The following is a 21,537-nucleotide window of genomic DNA, read 5'->3' as shown; positions in this document are numbered from 1 at the left end:
TCTTAAGTAATGTAACTTTTCCATATTTTGATAAGCGTGTGGCTAATGGGCAAAATTCACAGGCAAAATTTATCTAAATGTGGACAGATGCATATGAATGTGATAGAGTAAAAACACAAGCATATTGGACACCCCTGATGTTGCAAGGGGTAAGCACAGCACTATGAGGCTATCCATAGTCTCTGTAGCACAAGTTTGAGTTCGATCACTGGCCCGCCAGGGAGCTACCCACATGGTGCAGCAGTCCTCTCCTATGTAGCCCACTGCTTCCCTCAGCGGTTTATTTCAGTCAATCTGCCTTTTCTGCTCCCCATTCTGTCTCTGGTGAATCCTCTCACCCCCCGCATCTCTGGCCTGTACCCAGTTCTTGGTTGCATAAATAAATACATCTTTAAAAAAATACAAGCATCTAGGCAGCAGATATAGGCATTTTCATTGTAAAATTCTTTCAACTTTTGGGGCATGTTTTAATTTTCCATGATAAACTCTTGGAAAAGATTTGAAAGCACAAAGCAATGCTTGAGCTAGTCATTACTGTAAACTTCAGAACACTTACCTATGTTTGTCCGATTACTAACCATTTAATGTCACTGAAACCGCCTCAATCTCCCCAGCAGTAACCTCACTCCTTTTAAGTTGTTTCTATTGACAGATTAATTGAAAATATATGAGACTATGATGATGCTGGCTACCAACAAAATTGTTACACCTCCTAGAAGGGGAGGTACCATTTTCCAGGCCCCCACTCACATACAGTCCCCTTAGATTACAGGTCCCAGTGTGCCATGAACTGGACATTTGAATAGAGAGTTACAGGGAACTATGGGTGGAGTTGAGTGGCAAAGTAAAGCTATATACCACAAAGGACAATGGGCTCTGGGGTACATTTGCTTCTCTGGATATCTCTTGCACCCAGAGACTTCAGGAGACTTGGAAGGTGATGTGTGGAGGAGAGACATGTAGAGGAGAGACATGAAAGAGACATGCGTGAAAGATAACTTGGGAATGTTGTCCCTGAAAGAGCCGTTATCTTGATTTGTATTTTATTTTGCATTTTCTTTTTCTCCTTTTGTCCCAGCTTTCTGGGACCTGCCTTATCCCTTTTTTGCTATTCCCCACTGCCACAAGATGCCTTTGTGGCAAGATTTTGGACCGCAGCTGCCCCACTTCCAGAGTACCCTGTTTGGACATTTGCTCACAGGTGGATGGGGATTTGAGGGTGTTTTATTGGGTAACTATTACTAGGAATATACTTTCTTCTCTATGCATGCTAACTCAAAGATCTATCACAGCAAATGGCGGATGCACATAGATGGTCTGATCCCTTTAGAAATGATACCCCTTAAAGGTGGGGTCCCTGGGTGCTCCTGGGCTAGGCACTAACACAACAGCCAGGAGATTCACAGGAGTAGGGAAAAACAACAGGAAAAACTGAGTCAGGATGACCAACAGAAAAATCGTCTCCCACTTGCCCAGGTAATTGAGAAAGTTTTTTGAGGAGAGTCCCCCTTTTCTCAGCATACCAGTTTTCTGGATAAACCTCTCTTTCCAAACCCAAGACCTTGTCTCTCCTGATTGGCTTACCAGCAGGGAGTTGCCAAGCTTTCCCAGCATCTGTTATTGAAAAATTAAATTTAAGAATTAAACTTAACTCTACATAAAACTATGTTACATAACTGTATGTTAATGATACCTCAACAATAAAATGCCAGAACTGAGGAGGGAATGGGTTAAAAAGAGAATAAAAGGGAAAAACAATAAATCTATTTCATCACAGATATGTTAGTTCTCCACAGAACATTCTTTTAAAAGTGCTTGGTTTCCATATTTAAGTTAGTGTAAAAAAAAAAATAAGTTATTGTAAATAGTGCTTCAATAAACGCAGGACCATGACAAAGATAAAATTTGCAAGCTGACCATAAATCTGAGGCACAGAGCAAGGGGGTGGAGGGAAAAGCCTAAGGGACAAAGGTGATGGCTTACAGGTGCTGTGGGGATCACCGGTGGGGAAACTACGGACCACACCTGAGGGGAGAAATCAAACACTGTCCAAACATGAACAACGATGTAAGAAAATAAAAATTAATTAATTAAAATAATAAAAATCTGAAAAAATAAAAGCACATGGAAAGTGGTTCCCTCGAATAGGAAAGAATTAACTTCAGTCCAGGAAGCTCTGGAGGATGACCTTTTTCCTAACTAAGGCTTTTCTTGCTTGGGGTCCTCTTTCTCTCTTTCACCATGAGTAGTTGAGTCAGAAAACGCGCTGCCGCTTGCACTTCGCTGCACCCTCGAGACTGGCAGGGCCGCGCCGAAACCCGGCGCCACCAGGCGTTTCCTCCCGGCCGAGGGCGCGCGCCCCGGGCAGCCGAGACCCCGGCTTTTTGGGGGCCTACACAGCCCCGCCCCGCCCGGGCGCCCGCCGGTCGGCACCCCGCGCAGCTCCGCCCCGGGCGCCGGGCCGAGCCCCAGCCCCGCCCCCGAGGGGCCGCCCTGCGCGGGCCCCGCGCTCCCCCCGCGCTCTGCCGGCCTCGCCCTGCGCTAACCCCGGCGGGGAGCGGGGCGCCATGGCCGCCCCCACCCTGGCCGCGGTCACTCGGCAGGTCAGCGGCCGGGCCGCGCTGGCCCCGGTCCCCAGCGGCCCCGAGCGCGGGCAGCCCTGGCCGCCGGCGTGGCCGAGCTGCCCGTGCTGGACGCCCGCGGGAGGCGGGTGCCGTTCGGCGAGCTGTTCCGGGAGCGCCGGGCCGTGGTGGTCTTCGTGCGGGTGAGCGTGAGACCCGAGGCGCCCCGCCGCAGGCTGGGAGGGGCGGGCCCGCGGCTTCGGCCCAGGCGGACGTCGAGTCCCTCGGAGGGTCCCGGCCGAGTGTCGCGGGCCCGCCTGCCCCTGGGCGACTTCTGGAAGCTTCTGGAAGGCGAATCGCGCCTCTCGCTTCCTTTAACAGGAGTGGAAAAACAGCCCGCGCACACCAGGCCATTTTCTTGGCGCGAGAGGAGGCCTGGCAGGGACGGGGTGCGGTCCATTTTTAATGCACTTTGGGGCCTATGACACCTTTTTCTCTCCGCCCTGCGTGCTGCGTGTTTCGGTGGCACTCATCACAAAGTTATCTTGGCGCCTTCTGGGCCCTGCGGGTGGTAAGCTCTAACTTTTCCTTTCTGCCGTGTTGGGATTGCAGCATTTCCTGTGTTATATCTGCAAGGAATACGTAGAAGATCTGGCCAAAATTCCCAAGAGCTTCTTACGAGTAAGTTTCCTAGGCTCGAAGGCTCGAAGCAGCGAGTCGGCCTAAGGGGGCCTGGTGACAGTTGCCCGTCCCTGGAAGTTGTATAGAGGGTGAAGTTTGGAGGGCCCCGCCTCTCCAGGCACTTAAAAATGAAGATTATCACCTTACTTGTTTGGTTAAGTGACTCTACTTTAATAGTGTCTTTTTTAATGTATGCTTTTGGGAGGGAGTATAGAATTACTGACTATCGTTTTGAAATTCTTAGCAAAAGGTCATCTGAATTAATTGAACACTTTAGCATATATTTTTTTACTTTCACTGAGTTTTGCTATTCTGTTCTCCTAGAAGCCTATAGGTGGCATTAGAATGAAACAAAAGTTGGATAGGGAAGTTGAATAAAATGTAATTTCTAATATGCCCCTGTCCTTTTTTTGTCTAAAGGAAGCAGATGTCACCCTAATAGTGATTGGACAGTCATCCTACCATCATATTGAGGTAAATATATTGCAAATTGAGAAACTGACAGATTGTTCCAAACATTAAAAATCACAGTATTTAAAGAACCAAGTGTAGGTTAAATTTGCTAAAATTAAGTTAGATTACCATTAGTTTTCTCTCATTTGTTCTTATAAAAATTCGAGCTAGTCTCCTTTTTCAGCCTTTCTGCAGACTGACTGGATATTCTCATGAAATCTATGTTGACCCTGAGAGAGAAATTTTTAAAAGATTGGGAATGAAAAGAGGTGAAGAAATTGTTTCTTCAGGTAAGACATGACATGGCTCAAAGAGAAGTGCTGATGGTATATTTTACATTTGCAAAGATAGAGAAACAACTAGTAAATTCATAAGCAGGTCATTTTTCATGATTCTACCAACTGGCCCAGGTACACCAGACTCTAAAAGTTCCTTTCCTAGGTAATGAAGACTGTGAAGCACTGAGAAAAAGCAAGTTGCAGAACATTGCTCTCAGTCTAGTTCCATTTTTGTGAAAACAAAACATTTTCATAAATATTTATAGTGTATATTATTCATGTGTAATGGAAAAGTTTTTAAGAGTGCAGTGTTTACTACAAGGTATGTGTCTTTTTATTAATAAATACATTTTACTTTTGAGAATAAAAGAAAAATAATTTTGCATAAGTTAATTTATTTTTCATATCTCACACCATGGCTCTGAATACTCTTAATGTTCTTTAATTGATGAAATTTTAGTTTTCATTTGAAACCTGACTCAAAGAGAGTCTTAATAGTTCTTTAGGCAGACTAATTGCTTCTCAGGTTGTACTTTAATAGCACTTCGTACCTATTATTGTGCTTTAGGTGGCCGGGTAGTGTAGTTAGTTGAAGAGTTTGGTGTTTTATTCATTTTTTATGGTCCACATTTCTCTGCTCTTAACACAATCATTTATAATTAATGGAGCTTCATAAGCTTTAGTTAAACGGTACATCTGTGTTTTAGATAGAAAGAACTTCTGAAGTATCAAAAGAACTCACACTCAGATCATCCATCTGAAGAAATATTACCTCTTGCCTGTAATAACACCCACTGTGGTGGATGTTCTCAGGAGGACAGTAGTAAAAGACACAGCCCCTGACATATTGAAGGTCATAATCTGCTCTGGGAGATAGAAGCAAACAGCTGATTACAATATAGTTTTAAGGGTTTGTAATAGAGAAGATCATGTACTAGGAGTGCCTGTGCCAGAGTGCAAGGTTGGAGAAGGATCTGGGAAGGCTTCTCAGAGGAGTTGTTGTCTGAACACACTTTTAAAGGAGCTAGCTGGGTAAAGTGAGGTTGGGAAAGGGTAATGCTGACAGAATGTAGCATATGCAAAAACATGAAAAGATGTTTTGTTTTCCTCTGGGAAAAATGCAGACCCCAGCATCTTACTGGACTTCTGGAACCAATTGGGGAATTGGTGTGAGCCAAGAGACGCGTTGTGGCCAATTCATACTGAGTCTGGGTGACATGCCAAGGAGTTTGAATTTATTCTGGAGGCAGTAAGAGAGTAATAGAAGTGTTTGAAGCAAAAAAGTGATATAGTCACCTATTCAGTATAGAGGAATAATTGGAACCTACCTAACTGCAGCAAGTGATACTCTTCACAAGGTAGTAGTAATATGCTAGAAAGAAATGACAGGGCCTAAATAGGAGGCAGAGATGACATGAGCCTTTCATTGATGTTTTTAAAGAAAGCCATCTAAATTAAAACTAATGAGCTAGTATAAACACAGGGTTTGCTCTTTTTCTCTCTTTGGTATAGGAAATTGCAACAGTGCAGATTGTGAACTTTATTTTTTGGTACATGGTTTTTCTGTGTTTTAACAGTCTCAGCATGTGTAAGGTTTATTTTATCATTTAGCACTTTAGATATAAGCTGTGAGTTTCACTTTAGTAACACTTCACCATTCGTTGCCACAATAAAGATATGGCATTGCAAAGAAAGCAGAGGTATTCTAAACAAAATAGAGTATATTCAAATTTTTTAAACTCTTTTGACCTGTGTTAAACTAATATATTTACAAACAAAGTATTTGGTTCTCATAAAATATTTTTTTAAAGCTCCTCCATGAAAATATATAAAGCATATACCTCAGAATCAGCATCAAAATAGTCCTGCTTGAAAATTAAAACAGTAGAGATTCACAGTTATAATTTTAAGTGAATGGAACATTTTATAAAGATAAAAATAATATAAAACTATTAAATACGAGAGAGTGATGGCTTATAGAAGACAGAAACAGGATTTTTACATATAAATTCAAACTGGCAAAATTAGATTGTACTTAACAGAAAAGATTGTTAAATTCTGGATTGCAGAATCTTCCTCAAATTTCTAAAATTGTGAAAATATTAAGTGACCCCCCCCCCACCTTTGGACATGAGATAGGTTGGATTTCTGAACATACATTTTAGACATAGAATCCTAGACAACAGTAAAATTAAATGTCTTGCCCATATCTTTGAATTCATGAGCCTGTATTTGTTTCCTGGTAAGTAGAATGGCCAGTTTAGTGTAAACAGGAAAGAAATAGAGTTGGAGAGATGAAGGGGAGTAGTAGGTATTTGGAAAAAGTAAGAAAGTGGCAGGTCAAACAGGATAATCACCAAAATAATGAGCTAAAAGCCAGATATAGCAAGGATAGGAGAAAGATTAGTTACAAGAAAGGTAAAAACACTGAATTTCTTTACTCAAAGGGAGTGAAAGTAAAGCATCAATTATTGTGAAAAAGGAAATCGAAAAATTGACAGCACAGAAAGGTGGAGCAGTAGCTGTAGTTGCTATTGAAGCATAACATGGTGCCTCTCCTCCAAGCAGCAATTCAGTGATATAAGAACAACCCAGTCCCCTTCTGTCTGTAGCTCTGCCATTTTCAACCCAAGGTTTCCAAGAATGTAGAAAGAACACAGAGAATGGCTTGTGGAAGGTTTTTAGGAACTGACCTGGAAGTGGCACACATCATTTTACTCATTATCATGTGGTCATAACAAACTGCCAGAATGAGCAGGAAATGTAGTTTAGCTTCTGGACCAGAAAGAGGAAACAGGTTTTGAACAGCATATAATAGGTGAGAGACTAATCAAGTACCAGTGAGAATTGAAGAGCAAAACAGTACCAGTTTGAGAAGACTACCTTTTTCTGTGTATAAAGTCAAATGAGTCTGTCGTTATTTCTTCCTTTAGAGCAGTAGTTCTCAAAGGGGTACTGTCTCCCCCCACTCCCACCTAAGGGACAGTTAGTGTTATCCAAAGGTATTTTGGGTTGTTACAACCTGGAGAACAATGTTATAGCATTTAGTGGGTGCAGAATACTAGGATGCTGCTAAATACCCTTCGTTGCACAGGACAGTTTTCTGGTCCACAATCTCAATAGTGAAAAACTGAATCATCATTCTTTGAAGGAAGAAAAAAAGACTAGTTGAAAGGAAGATGACACACATAAAAGAGAATATCTTATAGAAGTTACTAACATCTTAATATTGAAATGAATATAAAATGATAATGTCTAAAGGCAAATTTTAATATTTCAGGACAGAGCCCCCATATAAAATCAAATATACTCTCGGGAAGCATTCAGAGCCTGTGGCGGGCAGTGACTGGCCCTCTTTTTGATTTTCAAGGAGACCCAGCTCAGCAAGGTGGAACCCTCATTTTAGGCCCAGGTAACCATTAAAGCCCTCATTCAACAGTATACGTCTTGTGCTTTCTGTGCTTTGGTAGGGAATATCTTTTGTTTTCAAAGGTTTCTGTGTATTTTGATGTCTGTTTATGGGATGCAATGAGCTTACCCATGCCTGAGTGATTTCAGGTATTTGGGATAGGAAGAATAAGTGCTCTTTAAAAAGTTTCAGTGGTGGGGCCTTCCTGGTGGTACAGGGGTTAAAGTCTCAGCACTATCAAGCTGTAGCCAGGCATTGAGGCATGAGTTCAATTCCTTGGCCAGGGAGCTAATACACATGGTGCCATGGTGCAGCAGACCTCTCCTCTCCCCTTTGTCTTGCCCGCTTCTCCCCTCTGTCTTGCCCGCTTCTCCCCTCAGCAGTGTATTTCAGTAGATCTGCCTGTTCTGCTCCCCACTCTGGTGAATCCTTTCACCCCGTGCATCTCTTGCCTACACCCAAGTTCTTATACACATAAATAAATAAAAATAAATCTTTAAAAAAAAAAAGTTCAGTGGAAGTAAGCATTTCCAAATAAGAAAAATGAGCAAGTACTTTTTTTCTTGCCAATGGAGAAATCCATCTAGTTATTGGTATTACTGACTAAACTAGAGATTTGCTCAGCATCAGAAAGCAAGCCAGCCCCAGGGGACAACTCATTTAAGAACAATTGCTGTAAGCCACAAACTTTTAATAACATTATTCATTGGTTTGGACCCCTGAAGTTCTTTTGGATTCACTCTGCTAAATGTTTGAGTATTAGATCACTACCATGTTCAAGAAGTATATTTAGGGACAAATACCCAAATATGACAGTAAACTGCTCTTGCTTGATTTTTCTCCCTCTTTAAAACGGTTCATTTTGATACCATAGTGTCTTGAGAGTTGTAAAAGTGACATTTATTTTAATAAATTCCAGATCTCTAAAAGGAAGCCCTTAGAAGGAGAATGTTAACCAAATATTAGGATTGTTTTGCTTTTCGCAGCTGATAAATTATATGTACCTAAAATCTGTCATTCACTCCTTTTCCCTCTCTTGAGTGTATACCAGTTAGGTGAATTGAAAAAGAAAGAATGTTTTATGAGAATGAGTCCTATGGAGTGCCCAGAGTGACCTTGAGTTGTATTCTGAATGACTCATGTCCAGCTTCATTCCTGGACAATTTCATTCTTTGAGTCCCTCATCTCCATGTCACAGTGTCATTTGAACCCACACGTTCAGTTGTGCAAGAATAAAGAGCACACAGAGCTGTGATTTGTGTTGCTAAGTTAGGAACATAGTTAATAAGAATACTTTAATACTACCCACTGGAAAAAAAATGTAGCTTTCTAAGGAAAAAGCTGGGTATATTTCTTCCACTCTCTTTCACAGTTAATGCAATATTTTATTTTGACTTATTTTATAATAAGTGAATTTATAATATTAAATCTAGTGATTACTGTCGATGGCAGAGAAGTACAAAGCAAAAAAATGCCTATTTTATAATGTTTAGTTAGTCTAGTCTAATATTTTAAGTTAAAATTCTGGTCTTGAGTTCAAGAATCAAAGTAAACATAACCTAGTCTATTAAAGTATGATTTCTTAAAATTTGAACAGATGACAAGATGGTGGAAATTGAAGTGTATCGTATTGTGATTACCTTAATGTCTTTATTTTTCAACTTCTTTTGGCCTCTGGTTATAATGCAGTCTATTAAGTCACTGTTGGGAGTGAAATTTTAAAAAAAATGTGTTTTATTATTACATTTAAGAAGCTAGATTTTTTTTTCCAGCTTGATACCTATGTTCCACATTCTGACAATTTGTTTGACAGGAAATTTTATTTAATTGCATTTAATAACCTAACAGAAGGTTATAATTTAAGAATCTTTCCCCTTTAATCTTATAAAACATTATCACTCATATTTAACCATAATCCTTGTTATGTTTTATTACCTTTAATAAAAGTTGTTATTGCATTAGAGAATATAATGTAATTGATTGTTCCTCTTGGACTAATTAAAAGTTAATTCTGGTAAACAGTGTATCTAATAATACGATATGCCAACCTCTGCCTTTTATTCTAATTCTTTTCTAGGTAATAACATTCATTTTATACACCGTGATAGGAATAGGTTGGATCATAAGCCCATCAACTCTGTTTTACATCTTGTAGGAGTTCAGCATGTGGACTTTACAAACAGACCACCAATCATCCATGTGTGACAATATAAACTGTCACTTTCAAGTGGATCCTTGGATATGACCTGAAATGTGGATTGTACTATACTTGTGCTGTGTCTTAACTTGGTGGCTTTTCTGAGGTTTTGAGGGGTTATGAAAACATAAAAGACCATGTACCTGTGGAATAGCATTTTGAATAACTGAGAGGCATCAGTTATCCAAAATGAGATATATTAATAACTTTATAGTTTTTAAGGTTTTATAAAAAATTAAACCTTTGGACCTCCCTGGTGGCCTAGAGATGGCCTGAGTTCGATCCCTGGCCTGGGAGCTACCTCACATGGCACAGTAGAGCTCTCCTGTCTTACCCGCTGCTCCCCTCAGCAGTGTATCTCAGTAAATCCTCCTATTTTGCTCCCTACTCTGCCTCTGGTGAATCCTCTTACCGGCCCACCTCTGGCCCACACCCCAGTTCTTCTACACAAAAATAAATCTTAAAAAATAATAAAACATTTTTAAAAATTAAACTTAACCAATGGCTATAAAATTAAAAATATCATTATTATATATTATAGTCTCTCTAGTTGCTGAAGTTTTGGGGTTTTCATTTTTGTCCAATTAAGATCATAAATTCTTTTTTTTTTTTAGATTTATTTATGCATACTAGAGCTGAGGTATAGGCCAGAAGCGTGGGGGTTGAGAGGATTCACCAGAGACAGAGTGGGAAACAGAACAGGCAGACTGACCAGAGTACACTGCTGAGGGGTGCAGCGGGCGAGTCTGGAGAGGTCTGCTGCACTATGTGTGTTGCTCCCTGGCTGGCCAGGAATCGAACTCGTGCTGCAGTGGCTGCTGATAGCTTCATGGGCTGCATCCCAACCCTTGTGCCACCAGGGAAGCCAAGATCATAAATTCTTATGAAGAACATTTTAGGGGAAGAGGAAGCAATTCTTCATTTTATCCAGTGAAAAAACAACGATGTCAATTTCTTTAAACAGTGTAATCATATTTTTATATGTACATGTTTATATTTTTGTATACTGAGAAGAGAGAACTAAACACATTGATGGGATTACAGGGTTTTTGCCTATTTTCTTTTCCATACTTAGCAGTATCCCCAAATTATACCATAATAAGCATGCTCCTTTTTTTTTTTCATGCCAAGAAAAGGTCTTTTAAAATTATATTTTAAATTATGTTTTAAAATTATCTGATGACTATATTTCTACATAACAAGCTCAGGCTTCAGTCCACATGTTTCTCTCCTAATTGTTTTACTTGAAGGGAATCTGGCAAACTGAACCTTTCAAATAGCCAGTGTTCAAAGCACCTTGTCACATCACGACAGTACCCTCTAGGGTCTACTAAGATGGGGAAGAGAAAAATATGTTTTAGATGTTCAAGAAGTATTAAAATATGGACAGTATGAGTTTCTGAAAGGGAGTTTAAATAATTGTTTAAAGTAAAAACTTTGTAACTTAAACAAACACTGTAGTTTGTGTATATGTTTCTAGACAATTTTTGCTTCTCATCCCCAAATTACTAGTGGACTATTTGTCAATTTTCTTTTTTTAGAATTTTACTAAGTTTAGGTGGGAAGTATCCCAGAAAAATCAAAATATTGGTTATTATTAGCAAATACAATACTGCTTTGAAACTGACATTTTTTATAAAGTATTAAGCTGTACTATAAAGTATTCAAATATTTGAATGTACTTTTGTGTATATATACAGGGACAATCATGTTTAAAAGCAATAAAAATTAATGAAATTTAAATTGATTTTGTGTTTATAATAAAGATAGCAATGGTAAATCAATAAAATTCGATTAAAAAAAGACTGCTGGGGGCCTCCCTGGTGGCACAAGGGGTTAAGTTGCAACACCTATGGAGCTATTTGCAGCCACTGTAGCACAAATTCAATTCCCGGTCAGGATGGTGACCCACATAGCAAAGCAGACCTCTCCTGTCTCGTCTGCTGCTCCCATCAGCAGTGTATTTCAGTAGATCCACCTGCTCTGCTCCCTACTCTGTCTTTGGTGAATCCTCTCACCCCCTGCACCTCTGGCCTGCACCCTGGCTCTTATATGCATAAATAAATAAATCTTTAAAAAAAAATTTGTGCGGTAAAATCGTATAACATAAAACTGACATTTAAACTATTTTTAAGTGTGTATTTCAGGGGCATTAAGTGTATTTATATCCTTACCCAATGGTCACCACTGTTCATCTCCAGAACTATCTGAAAATGTTAGGGCTGAAATATTTAAACTTTATTGTTAATTTGTTAAATGATAAGATATTTATTGAATTTTCTATAGCAGCTTGACATCATTAAAATCCCAGATAAGGTATGACCTCAGCCTTAAGGGTGGCGGTGGTAGCAGTGAGATCTGTGGAGTTATCCTTATTCTGGAGATGAAACCCAAGAGCCATGTCTGAGATACTAGGGGCTGCCCCCCTGCAGCACTCACTGGGCAAAGTTGCAGACAATGAACATAAGCCCAGACGTGTGTAGGCAAGCACAAGACACATCCCAGCACTTTGAGTTTAGGCAAAAAGTGGACACATGGCCCTCTTTCAAGGGTGGCTGAGGATTCCCTACCCTTGAGGGATTCCCATGAGTAGAGCATAAAGATGCTGACTTCACCCACGTGGAATTCCCCACACACACACACACACACACATTCTACCCCTAAGAATAAATTGAATCAGCCTTTGGGTGGAGATGAAACTGAAGTTCTGTGCCCATGCAACCTCTTTGGCGATTACTTCCCCCAGTGCTGGAGGTTTTACAAATTGGGCAAAGGTTAATCCAGGAGTGCCCAGCACAGCAGACAAACAGTCTCAGGAGTCTTCATAGCAACCTGCCCACACCAGTACAGATTCCAAAGACATGTACAAGGGTAAGGGTGTCTTCTTTCAATTTCATCTCTGATCTTCGGAACAGACAGCAAATCATGTCCTCCCATTACTCAGATCTGAAATATTTATTTTTCATGTGAAAAAAAATGGGCTTGAAAATACTCTCCATTTAGCCTAAGTTGTTCTGAGCTTCCAGGTGCTGCAGTACCTGCGGACAGAATAATCTCAATTTGAAATGTGAGCTACAGTGAAGAATCAAACAAGTCTATAAATTCCGACTCATTAACTATAAAATGCAGCTTTAGAAAAGTTGCAGGGAAACTGATTTAAAAATTTAAAATAGGGGCCTCCCTGGTGGCCTAGAGGTTAAGTTTCAGCATCTCCCACCAGGGAGCTAACCCACATGGCACAGCAGACCTCTCCTGTTTTGCCCCTGTTCCCCTTAGCAGTGTATTTCTGTAAATCTGTCTGTTCTGCTCCCTACGATGTCTTCGGTGAATTCTCTTACCTCTTCCAACCTCTGGCCTGCACCCCAGTTCTTCTACACACGCACAAAAATTAAATAAGTTAAATCTTTTCTAAAAAAAGAAAGATTTTAAGTAATAAAACCATTTTAGGACCTCCCTGGTGGCGCAGGTGGTTGAGCACAGCGCTGTGAAGTTGTCCGCAGCCTCTGCAGCACAGGTTTGATCATGGCCAGCTGGGGAGATACCCACATGGTGTGGCAGACCTTTCCTGTCTCGCCCACTGCTCCCCTCAGCAGTGTATTTCAGTCAGTCTGCTTGTTCTGTTCCCCACTCTGTCTCTAGTGAATCCTCTCACCCTTCCGTGAGTCTGGCCTGTGCTCCATTTCTTGTATAAATAAATAAATCTTAAAAAAAAGAAGTAGCAAATTAAACAATCAAACATATATAAAGATGTAAGAAAAATAATGGTGGTGAATGATCAAATAGAAGACAAAGAAATGATAGGAAGATTCAACAGGCCAAAATTTGGTAGTAAACTAGATAAATCTGGGGCAAAACTGATAAAGGACAAAATAAAAGCAAAACTTTAGAAATATGGCCTCCCTCAGTTCTATCAACACTCCATTCAGGCCAGGGAACTAACCCACATGGCACAGCAGACCTCTCCTGTCTCATCCACTGATCCCCCTCAGCAGTGTATTTCAGTAGATCCGCCTGTTCTGCTTCCCACTGTCTCTAGTGAATCCTCTCACCCCCACATACCTCTGACCTACACCCCAGATCTTGTCTGCATAAATAAATAAAACAACAAAATAAAAAATAAATGTTTAAAAGTAAATAAATAAGACTTTAGAAATAAAAAGAAGACATAACTACAGACATAGAAAGCATTAAAATAAAATAAAAAACCCACTGAAAACTTCATGCTAATAAATTTGAACTTTTAGATAAAATGAATATATTGTATTTATGAAGTAACTTTTCAAAAATCTTAAGTATAATATATCTATATACACTTACAATCAATCACTTAAAATTGAATCACCACCTGAAAATCGTCCCATGAAGAAAAAACACAATCAAGAGGACTTAACAAGAGAATTCTACCAAATTTTCAAAGAAGAGACAACCTTATATTAAATTTTGGAAAATAAAAATGAAGTTAATTTTACCTCGCTACTTTAATAAGACTAGGATAATGTAAGAAAGGAAAACAGTAAATTGGACTCTACCATGAACAAATGCAAAATTCCTAAATTCAATATTGAAAATGGAATCAAACTATATATAAAATATTTAATTTATCATAATAAAGTAGGGTTTACTCCAAAAATGCTTAGTTGACTTTACAGTAAAAAATAATATAATTTACCACATTGGCACAAGTCAAGGGAGAGAAAAAAAAGTATACAATAAATTCAAAAGCAGAAAAAACATGGTAAATTTACCATGCATGTACAGTTAGTAGGAAAAAAAACACTTACATAATTTAGGAATAAAAGGCAATCTCCTTAACCTGATAAAGACTATTTGCCAAAAACGTGTAACATATCATAGTTAATGGGAAAATGTTATAACTGTTCCCTTTTTTAAAAGGATATGATGAGAATGCCTGTTATTAGTGCTGGTATTTGACATTATATCAAAGGTCTAAGCCAGCAAAAATCCATAATGAAACAACCAAATAAAAGGTGTAAGAATTAGCAAAAAAAAAGAACTAAAACTCATATTTATCACATATACTGTGATTTTCCGCAGAGAAATTCAAAAAGAATCTAGAGTTAAGTTCTTAGAATTAATAAAACAGGTTTATGGATATATCAATATTCAAAATTCAATTGCATTTCTATATAGTTTAATAATAGAAAATTAATTTAAAAATCATTATAAGAGTGATAAAACTTGCAAAGGACCCTAAATCTTTATTAGAATATTAAATATTTTTATTGCTCACTCAGCAGCACATATACTAGAATTGGAATGATACAGAGATGATTAGCATGGCCCCTGGCAAGGATGACACACGTTGTAGTGTTCTATTTTTATGATGTTCACACCTGAGGAGAGAAATCCTATACTGTCAAATATTATTAAGGACACAAAAAACAATGACTTCATTAATTTATTTTTTTTTAAATACCCTTTATTTTTTCACAATATAGGTGTGGTCACCATCGTTTTCCCACAACCAAAGTGCCCACAAATCCTCCACCACACTCTCCTCCCCCTGAGAAAATTATATGATTTTATCGAAGAAATTTTTAAAAACCTGAAAAGATAACTCATGCGTGGAGGAGAATTCTTATTATCCTAAAAGTGTTAGTTGTTCCCAACTTGATCTACAGATTCCTAACACAATCTTTAAAAGCCAAGAAAACAACCAAACACTATCATTAAACAGAAGTTGAAGCACTTGCATCTTTACAACAGCAGCAGGAAGCCTTGGATAAGGCTTCTTATTCAAAAAACAAAGAAGGTGTTCTAGTGTTACAGGACAGGGAGTGGGGCACTCCAGAACCCCCAAACCTGTCCATTCTAAATAGATTCTGACATCTGCCACATCAAGGCAAAACATACAGACCTTTAATGGAAAGGAACTTTAATATAATTAGTGTGTAATATAGAAAATACAAAAAATATAGTTTTTAAATTAAGCACCAAAGTTACCCATCCCCTCCCTCGTGGGTAAAAGTCCACCCAAACGGGACTGAAAAGCAAGACCTGAAAGCCTGCCATAAGTCTAAAGTACCTCCTGGCGGGGAACCATAAAGATGAGCCAAAAACGGATAAGTCTGGGGAAAAAAGAGCAAATCAAAACCAAGATAAAACCTTCCATTGGTAACCATCCCCCCATCTGTTTTCACGAGCACAGGACCAAAAACCAAGTGTAGCCTTTTCACATGTCTCTCTGCTCCATGTGCCTCCTTCAGGTCTCCTCCTTGCTCTCCATCCTGATTCCTTCCTTCTTCAGTCTCCTTCTCCCACTTTTTTTCTTCCCTGCTCAGCTCCTCCTCCCTTGGGTGAGGCAGGGAACCTGGAACCTCCCCTTTTCCTGGGGACCACCCTATTACACTAGCTGGTGACCATGTCTCATCTATAATCCAGATCTGACACTACAGCTATTGCTTAACTACAGCTTTGAGGTTAGGGCTAGCATGAAACTACTTGAAACTTTTTTTTTTTTTTTGCTGAGAAACAGGGAAGGGCTTCTTCTGTGTCCCCACTGCACTACTTAGGTACCCACAGCACTATAGGAAGCTTGAACCACGTGCCCACAGGAGGTGATCAATCAATGCCCTACTGGCCTGATTACCACCTACTATCCCCTATGAGCACTAGTACCCCAGTCATCTGATCATGTACACAGGCATAAGCCTTTGAAATAGCAGACACTAGTTAAAAGATTCTGGTTGAAAAAGCTAGGATTATACCGAGATACCTGTAGGTGGGGAATAAAGGCAATGTATCAAAAAAAGAAAAGGAAGCTTGCTATTTGTCAGGTACATGGAATTACTCAGGCTCCTTTTAGCCTTCCAGGCATCAAGTAAACAACAGACAGCCCTTAACTTTGAAAGCAGCAATGTACCAGTTATGTGACCATGAGCACATACAGCATAAAGGGGGCTAGGAGGCTCAGTTGCTATTCTGTCTTTTGGTCTGTCTCCCTCCCTACCTGCCTGTGTATCCTTTCCCCTTCAGCATTAAAGGCATGTCATAGCAGATGTATCTAAGGCTCCAAAGTTGCTTTTTCCATCTGCCTGAATCAACAGTGGAACTGCTAGGTCTGGGATGGTTGCACAACACTATTACAACCCATAAAAACTAAAAATGAAGAGATAGAAGAACATACCACCAGTGCTAGAGAAAACTAAAATCAATCCAGCAAATCTGCAGGTTTATAATTAAACTGTTGAAAACTAATGACAAGAATACTAAAAGCATCAGGAGAAAGAAGAATACTTTGAAATATTTATCAAAATTCTCCCCAACAGAAAAAAAGTCTCAGCGTCACAAGGCTTTACAAGCAAATTCCATCAGCCTTCAAGTAAGAATTATGCCCATGTGACTCAATTTACTTCTAAAAAGACAAGAAGAAAGGCTGCTTCCTAAGACATGTTATGATATAAAAATGACTCTAATACAAAGACAGCAAAGGAAAAGAAAGCTGGAGATGATTTTCCCTGATGAATATTAATACAAACATCTTCAACAAAATAGTAGAAATTTAATTCAAGAATACACTACAAGGACATACATCACGATCAAATGGGATTTATCCCAGGGATGCAAGGTAGTTTAATATATATAACCAATCATAAAACCTGGAAACAACCTAAATGTCCAAAAATTGATGACTGGATCAAGAAGATGTGGCATATATACACAATGGAATATTATTCAGCAATCAAAAAAGATAAATTCATGCCATTCGCAACAATATGGATGGAGCTAGAAGGAATTATGCTCAGTGAAATAAGCCAGAAGGATAAGGAAAAATATCAGATGGTTTCACTTATAGCAGGAATATAGGGGAAACAAATAAGACATTAGTGTAAAAAATAATAACAGTACAAAACACAACAAAGCAAAAACAGACAATTCTAAATCAGAGACATACTGCAGGGGAGGAGGAGGGAGAGGCATCAGAGGGAGGGAGGGAGGGGCACAGGGGACTGAGGTGAAGGTGCACAAGTGCATTGGTAAAGGAAATTCTATGAGGACTACACCTGAGGGGGTGGGGGGGAAGCAAATATTGTTTAAAAATGAACAACGATGTAAAAAAACTATAAAAAAATGAAGATCATAGACAAATACAACTTAAAATATATATATATAACCAATCAATGTAATACGTCTGAAGAACCATAACTGCCTTTAGAAATGCTAATGAGACAGCAGAGATTACAAAAAGAAAGAAAAAAAGTTCCAAAGTCCTAGCAACAAGAACCTCTGAATTTTTCAAGAGCACACCAAGTGGCCTCAGACACCATCTTTGATCTGGCCACATGGTCCAACGTACTGCCTAATCTTTTGAGTAAAACTGTTGCGCAGAACAATTTCCACAAAATCAAATGTCTTAGCAAGTCACTACAAACAAATTACATACAGACACACAGATCTTCACAAAGCCCAAGCCAGTTTTTCAACAGTAAATCTACATATGAAACAAACACACCAGAGAAACCAAAAATAATATTTGCGCTTATGGTAGCCAGTGCCAAAGGGAAGCCCAATTTCCCTATGGGGCTGACTAACCACGGATGGCTCTATCCTAAATCATGTTGGGCGCCAAATCTGTTACAGGGCAGGGAGAGGGGCAGCACAAACCCCGCAAACCTGCCTATTCTATATAGGGTTCTGCCATGCGCCACATCAACACAAAACATATGAGACTTTAATGGGTAGGAACTTTAATAAAACTAGGAAACAATACAGGAAAGGCAAAGAGTCTAGTTTCTAAATGAAGCACCCAAAGTTACCCGTCCCCTCGTGGGTAAAAGTCCATCCATTTGGGATTGGGCCAGAGCAAGGCCCCAAAGCCTGCCACAGGTCTAAAGCATCTTCCAGTGGGGACCCACAGATAAGGGTCAGAAACAACCAGACAAGCCCAGAAGGAAAAGAACAAAATCAAAATCAAGATAAAAGCTGCCATTGTCACCTCCCCTCGGGTCTCTCACCCACATCTGTGTCATCCAGTCCATGACCATAAGACAAGCGCAGTTTCTTCACATGTCTCTAGTCTCCATGGTCCTCCTCCAGGTCTCCTCCTGGCTCTCCATCCTGCTTCCTCCTTCTCTGTCTCCTCTGCAGCTTCTTCTCTCCCTGCTCAGCTCCACCCTCCATTTGGGTGGGGCAGGGAACCTGGAACCTCCCCCTTTCCTGGGGACCACCCTGTTACAATATCATCAAAGAAAAAAGTACATGATAAAATCAATAGATGTGGAGAAACCAGTTGATAAAATCAACACCCATTTACGATAATAAAAAAGACCCTTAACAAAATGGGAATGGAAGGAACCTAACTCAAGACAATAAAGGTCATATATCACAAACTTAAACCTATGTAATACTTAAATGCTGAAAACTGAAAGCTTTCCCTTTAAGTTAAGGAACAAGAGAAGGATGCTCACTCTCACCACTTCTCATTTAGTATGAGTGAAGGATGCCCACTTTTCATTTAGCATGAGAGGTTTTAGCAAGAGCAATCAGACAACAGGCAAAGAGAGGAATCCACAATGGAAAATAAGTGAAATTGTTATTTGCAGATGATATGCTATCTATAGAAAACCAGGAAGATGCCACCAAACAACTATTAGAAAGCATAAATGAAGATAAAAAAGCAGTAGGTTACAAAATCAAATTAATGTGCAAAAACTTAAGAACTAAAAAGATGCTTCTCAAAAGAAGAAATGCAAATGGCCAATCAGGGAAATGCAAATCAAAACCACAATGAGATACCACCTCACACCAGTGAAAAAATCTTTGCACTCTATTCAACTGATAAGGGACTGATCACAAAGATCTACAAAGAGCTGATGAAACTCAGCAAAAACAAAGTAATTAATCCAGTCAAAAAATGGGCAGAAGAGCCAAACAGACACTTCTCCAAAGAGCAAATGCAAATGGCCAACAGGCATATGAAAAATGTTCAACATCACTCCTAATCAGGGAAATGCAAATCAAAAACACAATGAGAACCGATCTTACACCAGTGAGAATGGCACACATCAAAAAAAAGACTAACAACAAAATGTTGGCAAGGATGTGGAGAAAAAGGAACTCTCCTACACTGCTGGTGGGAGTGCAAACTGGTCAAGCTGTTAGGGGGAAAGGATGTCCTGAGCTAATTTCATGCAGGCTTTGCGGACTCCACCCCCACTCCAGACCAAAGCCATCAAGACATTGGGAAAGATGAATCCCGTCACCACCAAAGGGAAGGTGGCTGGGACCTGAGGGTGGGGTTAAGCAGCCATGGTTGGTATAAAAACCAAACACGTGGGCCTTGGGGGCTCTCGCTCTCTTGCTCGCCTCCTGGCTTCACAGCTCCTGGCTCGCGGCCAGCTCTCAGAGTGCCATTTGGGATTCCAGATCGGCGGATTGGGTAGAACGCATTTAAAACTTTGTCTCCCACTTTTCTCCCTGAGTTGTACATTTCCTCATTTGCCCTTCCCTTGTAAATAAACCTTTTATTAACCTTTCGCGTGTGCCTGCAGTGGAGTATTGATAAGTCCTTTTAAGCGCGGGTGAGGACCCACAGTCAGGCAACCTGTTTTGTATCAGGGCTGCCCTATAACAAAGCCACTATGGAAAGCTATGTGAAGGATCCTCAAAACACTAAAAATGGATCTACCATGGCATTCAGTGATTCCATTCCTGGAAATATACCCAAAGGACACAAAAACACTAATTTGAAGAGATACCTGCTTCCCTATGTTTATTGCAGCACTATATACAATAGCTAAATAATGGAAAAAACCTAAATGCTCTAAAACAGAAGACTGGATCAAGAAGATATGGTATAGGGCCTCCTGGGTGGCGCAGCGGTTGAGCGCTGGGTTGTGAAGCTGCCCGCGGCCTCTGCGGCGTCGGTTCGATCCCCGGCTGCTCCCTGGCCACTGGAGGAGGGTCCCACATGGCGCGCAGACCTCTCCTGCCGCCCGCTGCTCCCCTCAGCAGTGTACTTCAGTCCTTCTGCCTGCTCTGCTCCCCGCTCTGGCTTGGTGAATTCTCTCACCCTCCCGCGCTTCTGACTGTACCCAGTGCATGTATAAACAAAAACAAAACAAAACAAACAAATAAATAAATAAATAAAAACATGCCTCTATAAAAAAAAAGAGAAGATATGGTATATATACACAATGGAATACTACTCATTGATCAAAAAGATAAACTCATGCCATATGAGGCAACATGCTTGGAACTGGAAGGGATTATACCAAGTAAAATAAATCAGAAAGAAAAAAAAAATCAGATAGTCTCATTTATAGAGAGAATATAGGGTAACATAACAAAAGATCAGTCAGTGTAGGGTAAATGATTTTCAGGCTTTTCTGCTCTCCCATTATTAGGATTGCATGCCTGAGGGTAAGCACCTGCATTTTGTTACATTGTCATAGGTTATGTTGTTTACTTCTGTGGGCCAGAGAAGCTGTATTGATAAATTCACCAAGAAAAGCAGAGGCAGAAGAGAGGAGAAAGAACGCCAGAAAGCCCAGAGTGAACCTAGCTGCCGTGTACCTGGTTGCTGCACTACGTGTAAAAGCTCAGTAAAAGTCTGAGAAAGCCACTGAGGGCTCCAGGATTCTCCTTTACTGGGTCTGCTCAAATCATAGAAACCCTGCTCTGTGCCTTCCTGCCACCACAATCAGAAAAAAGACAAAATCTGTAAGCAAATCATAGCTCTAAGGGCCTCCCTGGTGGTACAAGGGGTTAAGTCTCAGCACTATCAAGCTATTGGCACCCACATGGCACTTCAGACCTCTCCTGTCTCACTCGCTGCTCCCCTCAGCAGTGTATTTCAGTGGATCCACCTGTTATGCTCCCCACTCTATCTCTGGTAAATCCTCTCACCCCCACACCTCTACCTCTGGCCTACACCCCAGCTCTTGTATGCATAAATGAAATAAATCTTAAAAAAATAACAAAACCTAGGGCTTCCCT

General features: G+C 40.1%; 1 protein-coding gene and 1 pseudogene across 1 annotated transcript; both read left to right on the top strand.

Annotated features, from left to right (window-relative positions):
* Positions 1 to 2,567: 2,567 nt before the first annotated feature.
* On the top strand, positions 2,568 to 11,754 carry PRXL2C (peroxiredoxin like 2C). Its single transcript, XM_037493987.2, is given in 7 exon segments — positions 2,568 to 2,658; positions 2,661 to 2,764; positions 3,174 to 3,242; positions 3,663 to 3,716; positions 3,880 to 3,985; positions 7,254 to 7,385; positions 9,460 to 11,754. Coding segments are annotated over 7 exon segments (684 nt in total). The 3' UTR covers positions 9,588 to 11,754.
* Positions 11,755 to 14,822: 3,068 nt separating this feature from the next.
* Positions 14,823 to 14,922, top strand: LOC119233094 (U6 spliceosomal RNA; annotated as a pseudogene).
* The last annotated feature ends 6,615 nt before the right edge of the window (positions 14,923 to 21,537 follow it).

Source organism: Talpa occidentalis, unplaced genomic scaffold (genome assembly GCF_014898055.3).
Source record: "Talpa occidentalis isolate TD23 unplaced genomic scaffold, MPIMG_talOcc4v2.1 talOcc4.7, whole genome shotgun sequence".
NCBI classification, from domain to species: domain Eukaryota; kingdom Metazoa; phylum Chordata; class Mammalia; order Eulipotyphla; family Talpidae; genus Talpa; species Talpa occidentalis.
This window is presented reverse-complemented; position numbering and strand designations above follow the sequence as displayed.